The sequence below is a fragment of the Phocoena sinus genome, chromosome X (genome assembly GCF_008692025.1).
Source record: "Phocoena sinus isolate mPhoSin1 chromosome X, mPhoSin1.pri, whole genome shotgun sequence".
NCBI classification, from domain to species: Eukaryota; Metazoa; Chordata; class Mammalia; order Artiodactyla; family Phocoenidae; genus Phocoena; species Phocoena sinus.
The window spans coordinates 50,250,490-50,267,873 of NC_045784.1; the positions used below are offsets into that span (position 1 = coordinate 50,250,490).

The following is a 17,384-nucleotide window of genomic DNA, read 5'->3' on the forward strand; positions in this document are numbered from 1 at the left end:
GAATGTAATTTGATACAGCCACTATGGACAACAGTATGGAGGTTCCTTAAAAAACTAAAAATATAACTACCGTATTACCTAGCAATTCCACTACTGGGCATATACCCCAAGAAACCATAATTCAAAAAGAGTCATGTACCACAATATTCATTACAGCTCTGTTTACAGGAACCAGGACATGGAAACAACCTAACTGTCCTTTGACAGATGAATGAATAAAGAAGATTTGGCACATATATACAATGCAATATTACTGAGCCATAAAAAGAAACGAAACTGAGTTATTTGTAGTGAGGTGGATGGACCTAGAGTCTGTCATACAGAGTGACGTAAGTCAGAAAGAGAAAAACAAATACCATATTCTAACTCATATATGGAAATTAAAAAAATAATAAAAACAGAAATTGTCATGAAGAACCTAGGGGCAAGACGGGAATAAAGATGGACACCTACTACAGAATGGATTTGAGCACACGGTTAGGGGGAAGGGTAAGCTGGGACAAAGTGAGAGAGTGGCATGGGCATATATACACTACCAAATGTAAACTAGATAGCTAGTGGGAAGCAGCCGCATAGCATAGGTAGATCAGCTCTGTGCTTTGTGACCACCTAGAGAGGTGGGATAGGGATGGTGGAAGGGAGGGAGACGCAAGAGGGAAAAGATATGGGGTATATGTATATGTATAATGGATTTACTTTGTTATAAAGGAGAAACTAACACACCATTGTAATGCAATTATAGTCCAATAAAGATGTTTAAGAAAAAAACAAACTGCTTTTGCTGCATCACATAGGTTTTGGGCCCTCCTGTTTTCATTGTCGTTTGATTCTAGGTATTTTTTGATTTCATATTTGATTTCTTCAGCGATCTCTTGCTTATTTTTTAGTGTATTGTTTGGCCTCCCTGTGTGTGTATTTTTTACAGTTTTTTTTGCCTCTAATTTATATCTAGTTTCAAAGCACTGTGGTCAGAAAATATACTTGATACAATTTTAATTTTCTTAAATTTATGGAGTCTTGATTTGTTACCCATGATATGATCTATGCTGGAGAATGTTCCATGAGCACTTGAGAAGAAAGTGTGTATTCTGTTGTTTTTGAATGGAATGTACTATAAAAATCAATTAAGTCCATCTTGTTTAATGTGTTGTTTAAAGTTTGTTTCCTTATTTATTTTTAGTTGGGATGATCTGTCCATTGGTGATAGTTGGATGTTAAAGTTCCATACTATTTTTGTGTTACTGTTGATTTCCCCCTTTATGACTGTTAGCATTTGCCTTATGTATTGAGGTGCTCCTATGTTGAGTGCATATACATTTACAATTGTTTTATCTTCTTCTTGCATAATCCCTTGATCATTATGTAGTGTCTTTCTTTGTGTCTTGTAATAGTCTTTACTTTAAAGTCTATTTTGTCTGACATGAGAATAGGTACTTCAGTTTTCTTCTGATTTCCACTTGCATGGAATATCTTTTCCCATCCCATCACTTTCAGTCTGCATCTGTCTCTAGGTCTGAAGTGGGTCTCTTGTAGACAACATATATATGGGTGTTTTTTTTTTTTTTTTTTTGTATCCATTCAGCCAGTCTATGTCTGTTGGTTGGAGCATTTAATCCATTTACATTTAAGGTAGTTATCGATATGTGTGTTCATATTATGATTTTGTTAATTGTTTTGTGTTTGTCATTGTAGGTCTCCTCCTTCTCTTGGGTTTCCTGCCTACAGCAGTCCCTTTAGCATTTTTTGTAAAGCTGTTTTGTGGTGCTGAATTCCCTTGATGTTTGCTTATTTGTAAAATTTTAATTTATGCATTGAATCTGAATGAGATCTTTGCTGGGTAGGGTAATCTTGGTTGTAGTTTTTTCCCTTTCATCACTTTAAATATGTCCTGCCACCGCCTTCTGGCTTGCAGAGTTTCTGCTGAATGTTCAGCTGTTAACCTTATGTGGGTTCCCTTTTATGTTATTTGTTGCTTTTCCGTTGTTGATTTTAATATTTTTTCTTTGTATTTAATTTTTGATAGTTTGATTAATATGTGGTTTGGCATGTTTCTCCTTGGATATATCCTGTATGTGCCTCTCTGCTCTTCCTGACTTGACTATTTCCTTTCCCTTATTAGGGAAGTTTTCAACTATAATCTCTTCAAATATTTTCTCAGTCCCTTTCTTTTTCTCTTCTTCTTCTGGGATCCCTATCATTCGAATGTTGTTGCATTTAATGTTACCCCAGTGGTCTCTGAGACTGTCTTCAATTCTTTTCATTCTGTTTTCTTTATTCTGGTCTGCAGTAGTTATTTCCACTATTTTATCTTCCAAGTCACTTATCCATTCTTCTGCCTCAGTTATTCTGCTATTGATTCCTTCTAGATCATTTTTAATTTCATTTATTGTGTTGTTCATCATTGTTTGTCTGCTCTTTAGTTCTTCTAGTTCCTTGTTAAACATTTCTTTTGTTTACTCCATTTTATTTCCAATATTTTGGATCATCTTTATTATCAGTAGTCTGAATTCTTATTCAGGTAAAATGCCTATTTTCTCTTCATTTGTTTGGTGTGGTGGGTTTTTACCTTGCTCCTTCATCTGCTGCATATATCTCTGTCTTCTCATTTTGTTTAACTTACTGTGTTTGTGGTCTCCTTTTCAAAATCTGCAGGTTCGTAGTTTCCCTTGTTTTTTGTGTCTGCCCCCAGTGGGTAAGGTTGGCCCAGTGGCTTGTGGTATAGGCTTCTTTGTGGAGGGCACTGGTGTCTTTGTTCTGTTGAGTGGGGCTGGATCTTGTCTTTCTAGTGGGCAGTTTTATGTCTTGTGGTGTGTTTTGGGGTGCCTGCGAACATAGTATTGCAGCATAGTATGTAGGTAGTGGGCAATCTCTCTGCTAATTGGTAGGGTTATGTTCCTGTCTTGTTAGTTGTTTGGCATGGGGCATCCAGTGCTGGACCTTGCTGGCTGCTGGGTGGAGCTGTGTCTTGTTTGACGTGGAGATCTCTGGGAGAGCTCTCACCGATTGTCATTATGTGGGGCTGGGAGGTCTCTGGTGGTCCAAAGTCCTGAACTTGGCTCTCCCTGACACCAGGCCGGAGCACCAAGACCCCATCAGCAGCACAGCTATTTCAGAGTTCCAAGAACTACTGGGTTGTCACTTACTGTAACATGGTCTGGATTCAAGACTGTGTGTGCAAGGGTGCCATTTTCACTCTCAACATTAAGCATGTCATGGGGTTTTCAGTCTGTGACTCTGCATATTGGAAATACAGCTGTCGCTGGTTGAGCATCTTTTATGCATCATTTGCTATTTCCAAGCCTCACACAGCCCTATTGTTTTTGCTCCCTTATGTCTTTCCTTTAAAATCAGAGGACTGATGAACTGTTAAGCTTTTTGGAAATGTTGCTAGCAGGGAAGTATGTCCATTTACAACATCAGAATTGATCTGAGGCTTCTTGTCTCCCTTGTATATTATTTGTTTCTTTATCCTTGATGTTTTTAATATTCTCTCTTTGACTTTCACTTTTGTCATTTCAATTATAATGTGTCTTGGTTTTTTCCACTTAGTTCATACCTGTCTGGGACTCCCTGAGCTTCCTGGATTTGAGTTACTCTTTCATTTTCCAGGTTAGGGAGGTTTCCAGCTAGTATGTCTTCAAATATTTTCTCAGGCTCTTTCTCTCTCTCTTTTCTTTCTGGGACCCCTATAATGAAAATATTAGTGCACTTGATGTTTTTCCAGAAGTCTCTTAACATGCCTGTAATTTCTTTTCTTCTTTTTTTCTGATTCCTTCTAGTGTATTTTTCATTTGGTTACTGTATTCTTCATCTCTGTTTGGTTGTTCTTTATATTTTGTCTTTGTTAAAAACTTCTAACTTCTTGCTCTGTGCATCCAGCCTTCTTCTGAGTTCTTTGATCATCTTTCTGATCACTACCCTGAACTCTTTCCCAGGTAGATTGTCTATCTGCACTTCAGTTAGTTTTACTTCTGGGTTTGTTTTCTTATTCCTTCGTGTGGAACATAGTACTCTGCACTTCTTTTTGTCTAAGTTACTATTTGTATTTTTAAGTATGTGGTGTGTTAGTTATGTTTTTTGACTTTGGAGAAGTTGCCTGTTTAGGAGACGTCCTATGCACCCCAGCAGTTTACTTCCCCTCTTGTCACTCACCTATATGCTCAAAGTGTCCCCTGTAAGAGGGCTGCATAGGTCCCTCTGTTGTGGCAGGCTTACTGTCTGCACAGTCCAGAAGGCTTGGTTGGCCCCAAACCTGATTGGTTGCCAGGCCTTGCCTTATGTTGTTGCTGCTAGCTGCTGTTTCAGAGCCTGGTCTTGAGGAGGCTTTCTGCAGAACCCTAGGGAGTCCTTGTGCTAGTGCTGGCTCCTTGGTGTGTGGATTATGTGTTCTGAAGACTCCAGGGTTGTTGCCTGCCCACTGGCAGGTAAAGTCACATCCTTGGGTTAGTGCTGGACTACTGGCACACAGAGCTGATCCTGGAGTCTGGCTGCAGGACTTAGGGACCTAGGAATCCCAGAGCTTGTTTCAGATAGCTGATATTGGGGGTGGTTCCTAACATGGTTAGGTATGTTTTCTGGGGTGTCCCCAAGCTTGTGTTGGACTGCTAGTGTCAGTGCCAAGGTCCATCTGGTCCCATGGTAGGTCTGGCCTCTGTGGGCGGCCTGGGTTTGCAGGCTGCCGTATCGTGGTTTTCTTGCATCTGGAATCTGCCCCCTGGTCAGTGAGGCTGTTCTAGGGGCTCATGCAGGGTTCCTGGAGGGCAGAGATGTTGTCTGCCCACTGGTTAGTGGAGCTGGGTCTTGATCCTCTGGTGGGCATGGCTATGCCTAGGGATGTGTCTAGAGGCAGCTGTGGGCCCAGTAATTCTTTAGGAAGCCTGTCTGCTGATGGTTTGGACTGTGTTCTTGCCCTTTTAGTTGGGTGGCCTGAGGTGTCCCAGCACTGGCACTTACGGGCTGTTGGGTGGGGCCAGGTCTTGGGGCTAATGAGCTAGAGGCAGGATCCCAAAGTGGCAGCATCTAGCAGCAGTTTTCATGTGGTAGAATGTTCCCAAATATGACTACACCAGTGTCTATGTCCCCAGGGTATGCCAGAGCTACCCTCTCCTCCTGCCTCTCCAGGAGACTCTCCAATACCAGCAGGTAGGTCTGGCCCAGGCTCTTATCAAATTACTGCTTTTGCCCTGAGTCTTGGTGTATTTGAAGTTTGTGTGTACCCTTTAAGAGTAAAGTCTCTATTTCCCCTATTCCTGTGTGATTCCTGAAATTAAGCCTCACTGGCCTGCTCTGTGGGCTTGTCTTCCTAGTGCAGGACGCCCTGGGCTGGGGAGCCTGCCATGAGGCTTAGAACTCTCATCCTGTAGGAGAACCTCTGCGATATAATTATTCTTCATTTTGTAGGTCACCCACCCAGGGGTTTGGACTTGATTATATTGCAAGTCCACCCCTCCTACCTGTCTCCTTTTGCTTCCTTCTTTATGTTTTTACTTGTAGAATATCTTCTCTGGTAGGTTCCAGTCTTTTTCATTCATGGTTGTTCTGCAAATATTTGTGATTTTGGTGGGTTTGTGAGAGGAGGTGAACTCAGGGTTTTTATACTCCACCATCTTGGCCAGTGTCCTCCTATGAATGTTTTAAAAATAGCCGATTTATGTCTTTAAGTCCAATCTTTGCCCTTCCTCAGGGACAGTTTATACCGATTGCTCTTTTTCTTGTATATGGTATATACCTTCTTATTTCTTACATGCTTTGTATTTTTGTTTGAGAACTGGACATTTAAAATAACATAATATGGCAGTGTTAGAATTATGTTTCTCCCCCCCATCCCCAAGGTTTGTTTTATTGCTGTTCGTTATAATAGTTGTTGTTTGTTTCATGAATTTTCTGAACTAATTCTGTAATATTTGTACTTTTTCATGTATGTCTATTGAAGTCTCAAATTCAATGAGCTTAGCAGTCAACAAGTAATCTGTCAACAAATAATCTGATTAAACCTTAATCACTTGTTACCAATAAGTCTTCCAGTCACTTTGTGTATGTTGGCATATATAGAACCAGGTAGTTTACCACTTTGCCTTAGCCTTCACTTACTGCTTTCAGAGAGCCTAAAGGTCCACCATAAATGAGAGTTTAGAGGAATAATGTCTTTCCTGATCATGCACAAAGCCCTACACATGAAGTTGGCTTTCCATATCCCCAGGAATATGTCAGAGATTTTCAAAGCCCCTAAGAACACTTCATTCCTCATTTGTTTTATTTAGTCTACTGTTTGCCTCAAACTGTTATCCATTGACTCAGGCAGTTGTGCTCTTACAACATTGAACAAATGCTCTCCCCACCTCCCCAGAAGCTATTAGTATTGGATAAGTTTGAGTGAGGTAGAATAAAAACAAGTCTTTTGATTGACATCTTCAATGGAACCACCAAACAAGTCAAATTATGTCTTTTGGGGGGAAGCTCCAGCCTCATTCCGCTCTTTCCAATACTCAGAATGTAGTCTGTTATTGTTCAAGGTACTGAGGACTGGAAACTGGGAGATTATATTGGGATAATTTATAATACCATGAAGCTCACTGTTCTTACTGAGATTCATTTATTTTTCTTAACAAAATATTCCCTGGGTTGCTGCAAGCCTTTGATTAATTTCCAGAGCTCTCAAAATGTTGATTCTGATAACTTTTTCTAACATTGCCTTTATATACAGGCAAACTTTTGGAGGTGTTTACTTTGCCATTTCATGGATGCCTTTACTATTAACCTCTTTTTATTGTGATAAAATTTATAGAACATAAAATTTGCCTTTTAATCAGTGTTAACTTACTGTCTCTCTGAATTTGCCTATTCGGATAATCCTTACAAATGAAGTCATATAGTATTTGTCATTTACTGTCTGGCTTTTTTCACTTAGCACAGCTTTTTTATGGTTCATCTTCATTGCAGCATCTATTAGAACTTTATTCCATTTTCTTACTGAGTAATATTCCATTGTAAGTATATATTATATATCTTAGTCAATTTAGGTTGCTATAACAAAATACCATAAAGTGTGTGTCATATAAGCAACAGAAACTTATTTCTTACAGTTTTGTAGGCTGGAAGTCCAAGAAACTGAGCATGGAACTCAGCATGGTTGGATTCTGGTGAGGGCCCTTTTCTAGGTCAATTATTTTAATTCATATGTTTTTCATATGTTATGTTTTTAGTATATGGTTATATCTACAAAAAAGACATCATTGTCTTGAATGTTTTAAATATTTTATTAATGTTGGCTATCTGCAAACAGGCAGATGTTGCTTCCCTTTGTTATTGATTCCAATTGGATAGTCATCAGTCCCAGAGACTTGAATCTCAAAGGGGTCATTATAGTTGTGGGGCCCCAAAGGTAGAGAGTATGGCACAGTTTGTTGGACAATATCCACAGCAGAATGTTGTTTTGGGCCACAATTAAAGATGCTAATTTGTGAGTACCTGATATAAAGAACCAAATACGATGTCCAAGCAATCACAGTTTTCAATATCCAGAGGATCCAGTTAGCTGCTGGGCTTCCTTTTTGGTGGGGAGGGGGTTTAAAAAGGCAATTTTTCTTTGACTGTTTGAAGGACTGAATATTATAAATCTGCCCACATACTACTGAGAAACATTACTTAGTAAGCAGACTCTTGAATTTTGTTGGGGATTTTCAGCCACTCTTTCTGGCCTGGGCAGTTGAAACTAAGGCTTCTGACTATCAACCATCAGGATATCAAGTATATAGTGAAAATTTTGGAAATCAGAGTGTAGAAGCTCTTGTTCTAAATTCTGACCTATCCAAGTTTGGGAAACGCCAGTGGAGTTTAAGTAACCCTGAAGAAGTACAAGAAACATATATTGGAGACCTTTTCATGTGAATGCTAAAAGATCTTGATCCTCAGATGTCAGTAGTACGGGAAAGAAGGTGTTGTCAAAATTTAAAAGTGTACCATGTACCATTAGTCTGTGTAATGGATTCAACTAGAGTCACATTGTGTGCAACAGCTGAGAGTATAGCAGAAACAAGTGAATTTGACAATAACCCTCTCTAAGGCTGCAGCTTTTTTTGCACATGGCTGTCCTTGAACTTCTTACCACCTATGCTTCCTTCAATTCTTTAAATCTGGGCTGTGATTTTTTTTCCTCTTGGGATTCTCTGCACCCAGAAGGGGACAGGGAGGTTGGTGGGAGAATGATTTATGCACCTCACTAATACTCCTCTACATGTGGCTGAATTTCATCTGGCACTTATGGGGCAGAGAAATACAAGTATCTGTTCCCACTATATATTCAGATTAGAGGTAACAACTAGAGTGCACTGAATTGGCCCAAAAGGTTTCACTCAGAAGGTCATACTGGCTTCCTTTTCCCAACTTAAACCCAGCCCAATCCCCATTAGCTCATTTTTATGCCATTTTCTTCCAGCGGTCTGGGTAAAATAGTGACTTGAGCATCCATATCTAACAGGCCCACAGAAGTTTGACACTTTCCCTTTGCCAAAATTTCCCATCATACTTAGACAGGTGCATATAACCTTTGACCTCACTGGGGACAGGGAGCCCTCAGCTCTCATCCTGCAACTACTTCCCCAATTCCACCTCATTAAAAGATTAAGGACTATTTATGCATAATTGATTTGTACATTCACCATCAATTCTCATAAATTACCCTCAAATTCCATTAACTGGCTCGTGAGGTCCTCATTCTTCCTCTTACAGAAAGCCATGTCTCTGTCAGCTTTTATCCTCTTCGCTACAAGTATGAAGAAGATTGAAGATTATGAAATTTTACAATAGTTGTGAGCTAACAAGTTACCAGCCACAGTTTCTTGGGTGCCAGTAGAATATATGAGACTTTTGGTCAGAGACAAAGGATAGTTTATTATTCACAGTAATAAAAATAGCCTGAATATCAGTGTTTTTACCCTATAAGCCTGAGTCCCACTTCCTACAGGGTTATGAAGAATGGTTACATGACACATACATATAAGGTAAGTTGAATTACAAAGGAGGAAACATCAGTTTGGGAACCTCAAACTTTTATATGGAGCAGTAAGCATCCCTTTCCTTTGCTCTTGAAAGAGACATTATCTTTATTATATTGGAGTAAGCATTCCTGCCCTTTGTTCCAGAGGGAATCACTATCTTCCAAAGACTCTAAGCAATCCTGCTTTTTACTTCAGACAGAGAGATACTATGTCTATCTTCCAAAGCTGTTCACCACTCAAACATCTTTCAAAAGACACCTCAAAAGAAAGAATTCTCAGTGTTTTGCTTGCCATATGTACAGTAACATGTGAGACACATGCATAATTGCCTTCCAACAATATATAAGAATGAAATTGCTGGAAATATGCCGGTTTCTATCTAGGCTATCACTAGATAATGGCAAATTTCTCTCTGACAAATGCTCACCTAGAGTGTATAGGATCTCCCACTTGTTTAACTGGTCAATATGTATTTTCAAACTTCACACGTGTAGCTGATCTAATGTGTGTGAGATCATGTTACTTTAATTTTCATTTTCCTAGTTACTGATGAGATTCATATAGTTAACAAATGTTTATTAAACACTTACGTTATGCCAGATACTATTCTAAGGAAGAAAACTCACGCACTTTCAGGGTTTACATTCTGGTAGGGAAACAATAAACTTATTAACTAAGTAAACTATGTAGTATGCTAGAAGATGACATATTATGGACAAGATACAATAAGGTAATGGGCAGCAGATCAAGGTAATGTATATTTGTTGACTGTGATCTATTTGTGAATTCCCTATTCATATATTTACCCAGTGTTCTATGGACTCTATTATTTTCTCACTGAATATATTTTTCTTTAATTCATTTTAACTATCACAGTTTGTAACCTTATCACATTGACTCCACTTGGTATATGATGATTTTTGATATTTGGGGCTTGCATATTTTAAAATAAACATATCAAACTTTCCTTTCATTACTTGTGCATATTTTGCCTGTAAAATAAATCTTTCCCATTTACATAGGGAAAAAAACACTCACTTTCATCTTATACTAAAATTTTTATAAGTATTACCTTCTAAATTTAAGCATTAACATTTTTCCATGAGGAATTTCTTTTGTGTGTAGGATGCGTTGAAGGGATTTATGCTTATTTTTTTGCTATATGGGAAACAGATTAATGGAGCATCGTTTATTGAAAAAAATGTCTTTTCATCATTCATCTGAAGTATCACCTCTATTATGACATAAGTTTCCTATATGTAAATCTATTTTTAGGTCTCTACTCTGTTTCATTGGTATATTTTATCTTCCTTTTCCCAACCTTGACCACAAACAGATAACACTCCAGACCTTCCAGAATGATCCTGTGAAAAATATAAAACAAATCATATCCAGCCTCTGCTGAAAATACTCGAATGACTCCCCCCCACACTCACTGTAAAAGTCAAATTCCATTATAGACCCTCCAAGGCTCCAAGCTATCTGCTTCTCCCAGATCCACATCACCTCTCTGAACTCACTTCCTGATATTCTCTACATTGCTAACTCAGCTCCAGCCATGCTGGTATCCTCAGTGTTCCTTGAACATGCCAGGCCTACCTCTGCCTTGGGACCTCAGCACGTGCTGTCCTGCTACCTGGAATCCTCATTCCCCAGACAGCCACAGGGTCAGCTCTCTCACTGCCTTCAGGTCTTTACGCAAAAACCAGGCTCTCAGTGAGGCCATCTCTTCAACCTCCTCCCTGGAATTTCAGTCCCCCTGTTAATTTTTTCCTTCTTAACACTTATCACTTTGAAATTACTTTATATTTCACTTATTGTCTCTTGGATACTGTCTGTCTCCCACATTAATATGAAAGTTCCATGAAGATAAGATTATTTATTTGTTTCATTTGTAACCATATCATAAGGACATGTGTCTAGAAGACTGCCTGGCAGAGAGACCACCTGAACTAAGTATTGGTGAGATGAAGATAGAGCAAATAAATTAAAAATGAAATGGGGTTAAAGTAAGCCAAAGGGGGGTTAGGCAGTTTTCCCTGGGTCTAGCCCCAAAACTACCAATGCAAATGCCTTCAGGAGACAACTGGGCATTTTATTAGAGCGAAGAAGGCCAACTCGGCGTGTGGCCCCACTGAGAGAGCATTCTGAGTCTAAAATGGCTGAGCCCTTCCTCAGAGCCAGCTGCTTGTATCCTTGTTGGAATGTGGGCCCTAATCCTTGGTCTATTGTTTTTGTTTTTATTTTTTCAGGTAAGCCAGAAATGTGGATTTTTGAAATGTGAAATCCTCCAAATGTCTAAGTAGCTAATTTAAAAATGGAGAATGATAAAAACATGACGATCAATGAAAATATGACAGTGGGCTGAAATTGGCCAATGAGTGGCCTGCAGGTGTTTGCTAGACTGAATTATGCGCTGTATGAAAGAAAAACTTATCCCTGTTCTGGTGGGGTGGGCTTGCCTTGTGTAATTCTTGAGGCAAACAGCTTCAGGCCATGTTGGGTGGAGAGAATGAACTGGAATTACCAACTTCTTTCAACTCCTGGAAGCTCCCTGCCTCCCCACCTCCCTGCTATGCCTGGAGTTAAGGAAGCCTGGGCAGTGGGTAGTCACCAGAACTGTTTCTTTGAGGGTAGGGGTATATTTCAGTGAAGTGTGGAGTGGGAAAACCAGAGACAGGGTTTTGAAGGAAACTTCCACAGCTGGACCAGGGAAAGGAAAGAAGGAGAGAAGGACAAAGACCCATGTGTTGGGACATTGTACCTCTGAGGGAATTTATTGGGGGTTACCACACCCTCTCCCCACCAACCACCTATGTGGTACCATACAGTCGGAGGACTTAGTTATACAAAGTCACAACTCCCTGCCCTACTGCGCATGCCATCTATTTCACCTGGAAATAGAGCTGCACAAATTTCCATCACAGCTCCCCGTGTGCGTGAAGTGGGCAAGACTGGTCAGGAGGTACCTGTGTAATGCCAGTAGCCAATGGCTTTGTTGGGATATAACCAGAATGCGGCTTCTGGAGGCAGCAGACCTCCATCTGGTGAAGCATTGGGTGAAGTCACCTGTGGTTTCAGGCAACTGCTGAAAGAAGCATGGACAGTCAAGTATTCCCCACACCCAGGAGAGAAAGATTAAGCTCAATCCTCTGATGCCCCTCCTCTGTAAGGAGGCCAGGCATAGTCCAGGAGGAGGAAGAACAGTGAGGAGAGTGCTGTACCTGGGTTTAGCAAGTTTCCATTTTTCTGGATAAAATGCTTTCCAAATGCAAGGTGGCACATCTCTTAAGTTCTGAGCACCCTACTGACCTGTTCCCCATAAGAATTGTTTATTCAGTGTAGGGGAAGGGAACCAAGACCTTCAGGTCTGAGATTTACTGCTCTTGGGTCCTCTGGAAAATACGAGGAAGCTGCCCGCAGGCCCCTGCTTATGGAGTGCCATGTTAGTGTGTTTAGGCTGAGGGTTTGGGTTCTGCTCAGCAGGTGTGGCATGAACTCCCTGATATTATAAAAGGCTTTTAGGTATAACTTGGCTCCTGCTTAACTCTTGAGACATTCCTGTCAAAATGTCCTTCTAGGGAAGCTCCAATCCATCTGGTTTCTTTGGCTGTTGCCACCTCCTTTGGGCACAAAGCTAGGGAGGGCAATTTGGATACTGCCAGAAGTCCTATTTTTCCTTGGGTCTTCCCATCTCTCATGGACCACACTCCCCATGTATTGTTGTCTGTATTCTCACTTCTTCTGTCAGTCTTTCATCTTAGAATTCCTCTTTCCTCGATGTCCCTCCCCTTCTGGTCCCTCACTCATGCATAGACCTCCATTTGAGTATCCTTTTAGCCTCTCCCCAGATCTCTGCCAACTTCATCTTTCTCTCCCTTACTCTGGATCTCTTCTAAACGTCTTTGTGTCCCTCTCTACACAATTTATTCTGTCTGTTTTCCTCTAAGCCTTAAGATCTCACTCTCCCTCTGTTATTCTTCACCCCCTCCCAGTTGTGTGCCTACCCCTCTTAGGTCATCCCTCCCAATAGGGAGCCTCTCCATTTCTGACCCCTCCCCACCTCCTGCTAAGCAGCCACCTCCCCTTCTCCCTTCCCCCACAGCTCATCGCTAGTTCCTTCTCCTCCTCCCTCCCTAGACCAGACCAGCTAAGTCCTATTCCATTTTTAGATAACTGATTATGATACTAGCTGATCTTTATTCACAGTCTGAATTTACAGCTGTTCCTTCCTTTCATGCCCCATCCACCAAACACACCCAATCGTTTCAACATGACAAATTCCTTACACACAGCATGTCATGGCCACATAAATTTGTATTTTTCAGGACAAAACAACAGTTATGCTGGCAAAGATGTCAGATTAACAGGGACCCTAAAGCTTTCAATACACTGAAACGTAACATTATTTTGCATGTCTACAAAGTACACATTTGTTTTCACAAATGTGGCAAAGTTTACCCTAACAGTTAGGACTTTTTCACCAAATCATAGACATAGATATGGAAATCATCATCAAACTTGATGAAATACACAGAGGGTTTGGCTTCCACTTGGTGAATGACCATGCCGATCCGTTTGGAGCCATCTTCTTTGGTATATTCCACATGTTTACCTATCAGGCCATCTACAACTCCTCCTGGCTCCCTCTCTGCTGGAGGAGACTCACTGGACTCTGGCATGATATGGAGGTCTCCTTCTTTATAATCATCTAGAAGCTGGTACATGTACAAGACAGGATCTTTCTCATAGGTAATATAAAACCAGGCTTTCATGATAGGTGCTTGGGCCAAGACCATTCCTCTCCATCCATCCTTAGAACCATGCTCACCCTCAAACATATGTTCCACAGCTTTACCAATTATGGTGTTTGCAAGGTGCACATCTCTGTGTCGAGAAAATGGCACCTTATCAGGAAGGATTTTAAGCTTTAAAATCCTTTCATCTCTGTGAAGTTCCAGTCCGTAGACACAGTCAATTCCATCATATTTCACCAGATAAAGAGAAGGATTTATAGGCACCTGATCCAGAACGGTTCCTTTCCACTGGGTGATGCTCTCATTGCCTTCCTTCCATCCGTGTGAAATTCTGCAGCCCACGATTTTCCTGCAGGGCTGGGAGGAAGGTCTGCCTCTCTGCTTCTTTTGAGAAGTGTTTTTCTTCCTCATACTTTCAGACCCTTTGTGGCCATCGACAATTTCCCTGGTTTGCTGCCCTGCAGCTGCCTTTTTGTGAGGGGTCTTCATACCTGCAGGGGGAGGAAGAGGCTAGGGAGAAACATTTAGTGTACTATAGTGTGAGGTTTTTTTCTCTGCATTGCAAATTCCCTGGGCACCAGGTATATGTATTACAGCCCAAGTTATTCACGTGTGCAGCAGGGATGCTGGCTATCAAAATGCTATTCGATGCTTGCCAACATTGTCCTCCCTCCAAACTTATTTGGCTGTGCTGGAGGGTTGGAGAGGTGATGGTTTTGGTGGTTGAGGCCCCAGCATGAGGGAGCAGGCTCCTTTGGCTAATGCCTTATCCTGTTACCATACTGCGGTCCCCACACCAAACACAGATATTCACCGTTTATTAGCTCCCACCCTGTCTCTCCATTTGCACTTACATAGTCTCCTTTTCCCCTGCTCATTGCCGTCTGCTCTTCATCTGTTTTGCCCCCCATCCCCATGGCTTCTGCTTGTTGTTCACCTCTCCTTCGTATCTCTTCCTGGTCATCCCCATTTTGCCGCTGGGTGCCCAGAACAAATCTATTTCTCTTTCTGGGGCCACCTTTGTATACCATCCAGGTGCTCTTTGGCTCCCCCTACCCCCACCCTCCTGTCCCCAAATCACCCTTGTCAGTCTCCCTCATCTCCTGTCCCAGCACACACCCCAATCTTCCCTCCTGGCATCCACCAACCCTCATCCTCCGATTCTCTAGTCCAGGGCCCACCTCCCCAATTCCGGGGATCGCAGGCCTCACGTGTCCAAATCGGACACCTCACTGCTGCCTCCGCTGTGAACCCGTGGTGAAAGAGAATCAGCAGGCGACGAGTTCGGAGTTTGCAAGAGCTGGGAGGGGAGGATCCTTAGGCGACCAGCGTGTCTAGGAGGACAGCAGGCCAGGAGAAAAGGATGGCAGCAGTGTCTCCAACACCGGGCTCGCGGGCCCTCCACCTCCTTGTTGGCGGTGACGGCCCCTCTGCCACATCGGGATCCCAGAAGCCGCTGCCGCAGCCGCAGTCTCCTCCCTCTTACAACCGTCGCGCAGCTTCCTGCCAGGAGAGAGGCCTCCCCTTCCTGCCAAACACTGCCACCCTCCCCGCCCCCGCCACTCTCAAGCCCACCTCTGCCCTGGGTCTGGGAGGAGTTTCTATCTCCCGCTCCCACCCCCTTTCCAAAACCTGGAGCCGCCTTTCCCTGCCCACAACTCCCCACTCCGACTGCTTTGCCCCCACTCTCAAGTTCAGGGCCCCCGTTTTCCCCACCCCTACCCCACCCCCACCTCAGTGCCCCTGCCCCATCTGCTTTCCATCTTCCAAGAATTCCCCTTTTCTTTTCCCCCTGTGCCCTTCGGATGTTATTCTCTATATACGGAAACCTGCCTTTCCTGCCATTTAAAGGGATTTGAGGTAGGACAGGAGAAATGCGCTTGTGCTTCGTCTGCCATCTTGACACAATCTAGGTAATTTTTACTCTCTGGTCATTTTCAGACTTTACTTCTTGAAGATTTTTTATTCCTTTTCTTCTTTTTTCTTTTTCACAGATTGCAAAAGAATTGCATGCACAATGTGGACACTGTAAAATTCAGAAAATTCACTTGAAGAAAATAATCCACCCTAAATCCACTGTAAATCTCATTCCGTAGGGCTTCAAGCAAAATATGAACACTGATTATTTTCCTAACCTTTTTCTAAAAAACCTCTTAGAAATCTGTGGTCATTTTGCAAACTCAGGTCTTAATAATTCTTTGTAGCATCATTTTTATGGTATTTTGAAAATACAATGTATACAGCAATATTACAAGTACTAAATACTCTCCATTAAATTTTTTACTTGTTTTTATTGAAGCATTTTAAAATAAAATATTATCAATAAAATGTAATCCTCCTTTATTCTATAACCCTGATCCTATTCCCTTCCTCCTAACGCTAAGAATCATCATTCAAATTTTGCATATCCTAACCCTCTTTATATTTATATTCATACATATATTATTTACAAATGGATATTATTCATTTTGTTTTCCATAATTATTTTTAAAAATTTCATTATGAAGGATAATTAATTACTCTATACTGTGAGGGAAAGAGAATCATTCTCTTTCAATGGACCACACCTGATATTTCTGGAAGATGGCTCTGAGTCCTTATGACCCAGGTATATATATGTACTGTGCAACTGATAAGAATATGACACCTCTACACTTTGTAAAACTAACCAATCATGTACTTAAACAACCTTATTTAGCAATTCCTTTTTAAAGTGTATGTATATGTCCACTCACATATATTCAAGAAAATGTTTGTTTGTTTTTTTTCTTAAAAAGACCTTTTAAGCAAGCCTGAAATAGAACTCTGATAAGTCTTGTAATCTAACTTCGTTCAGCTTTATTCTGAACATAAGTTTAATCATGTGTATGTTATTTTTCTGCATCTTGCTTTTGTTACTCAATATTTTGTTTTTAAATTTCTCTGTATTATATCTCTAACATTCCTTGTTACCCTCAAACTCTATTGCAGAGTATACATATATGACATTTTTGTCATTCATTTAACAATATATTCAACCTCCATTCTCTCGATGGTCATTTGGTTCACTTCAACATTTCATTATTACAAATAATGATAAAATGAATAGCTTCCTGGACTTGTTCCAGAGTTTCTTCAGTGTGTACACTGGAAAAAGAAATACTGAGTTGTAGGTATAAGCAATTCAAAATTCCTAAATGTTGCCAAATTCCTACATTAATTCGTTGTACCAAATTATGGTATAATCAGCATGGTAGGTATTCCATCTTCTCCACATTCTAGTCAACTCTTGATATTTTCATATTTTCAGAGTGTGCCAAACTAGTGACTGAGGAGTGGTAGCTCATTGTTTTATTTTACATTTTTCTGATTATTTAGTGAGTTTCAACTTATATTCCTGTGGTATTTTTGCCATTCAGTCCTTCAGTCCTATTGTGTGTTTCTCTTCATATCTTTCTTTTAAATTGTTTAGCTTTATAAATTTTTAAAAATATTTTTGATTCTAAAGTTAGCCAGTTCCCCATATTTTATATGTATTTTTTATTTACACATGAAATATTGGTATCCATTCCCCTTTTAAATTATTAGAATATTGCTAATAAATATTTACAACATTCACAATCGCTGTTGTTCTATGTCCCAGATTGTTCTC

The 17,384-nt window shown here is 40.7% G+C and overlaps 1 protein-coding gene across 1 annotated transcript; it reads right to left on the minus strand.

Moving 5' to 3' along the window:
• Nucleotides 1-13,295: 13,295 nt before the first annotated feature.
• Nucleotides 13,296-15,233, minus strand: LOC116747553 (spindlin-2). The gene has a single exon (XM_032619914.1). It carries the CDS (start codon nucleotides 14,240-14,242, stop codon nucleotides 13,466-13,468), a length of 777 nt encoding a protein of 258 aa, XP_032475805.1. The 5' UTR covers nucleotides 14,243-15,233; the 3' UTR covers nucleotides 13,296-13,465.
• Between the last annotated feature and the right edge of the window lie 2,151 nt (nucleotides 15,234-17,384).

What these genes read in the sequence shown, in the direction of transcription:
- LOC116747553 (XM_032619914.1), bottom strand. Translation starts at nt 14,242, where the DNA reads ATGAAGACCCCTCACAAAAAGGCAGCTGCAGGGCAGCAAACCAGGGAA.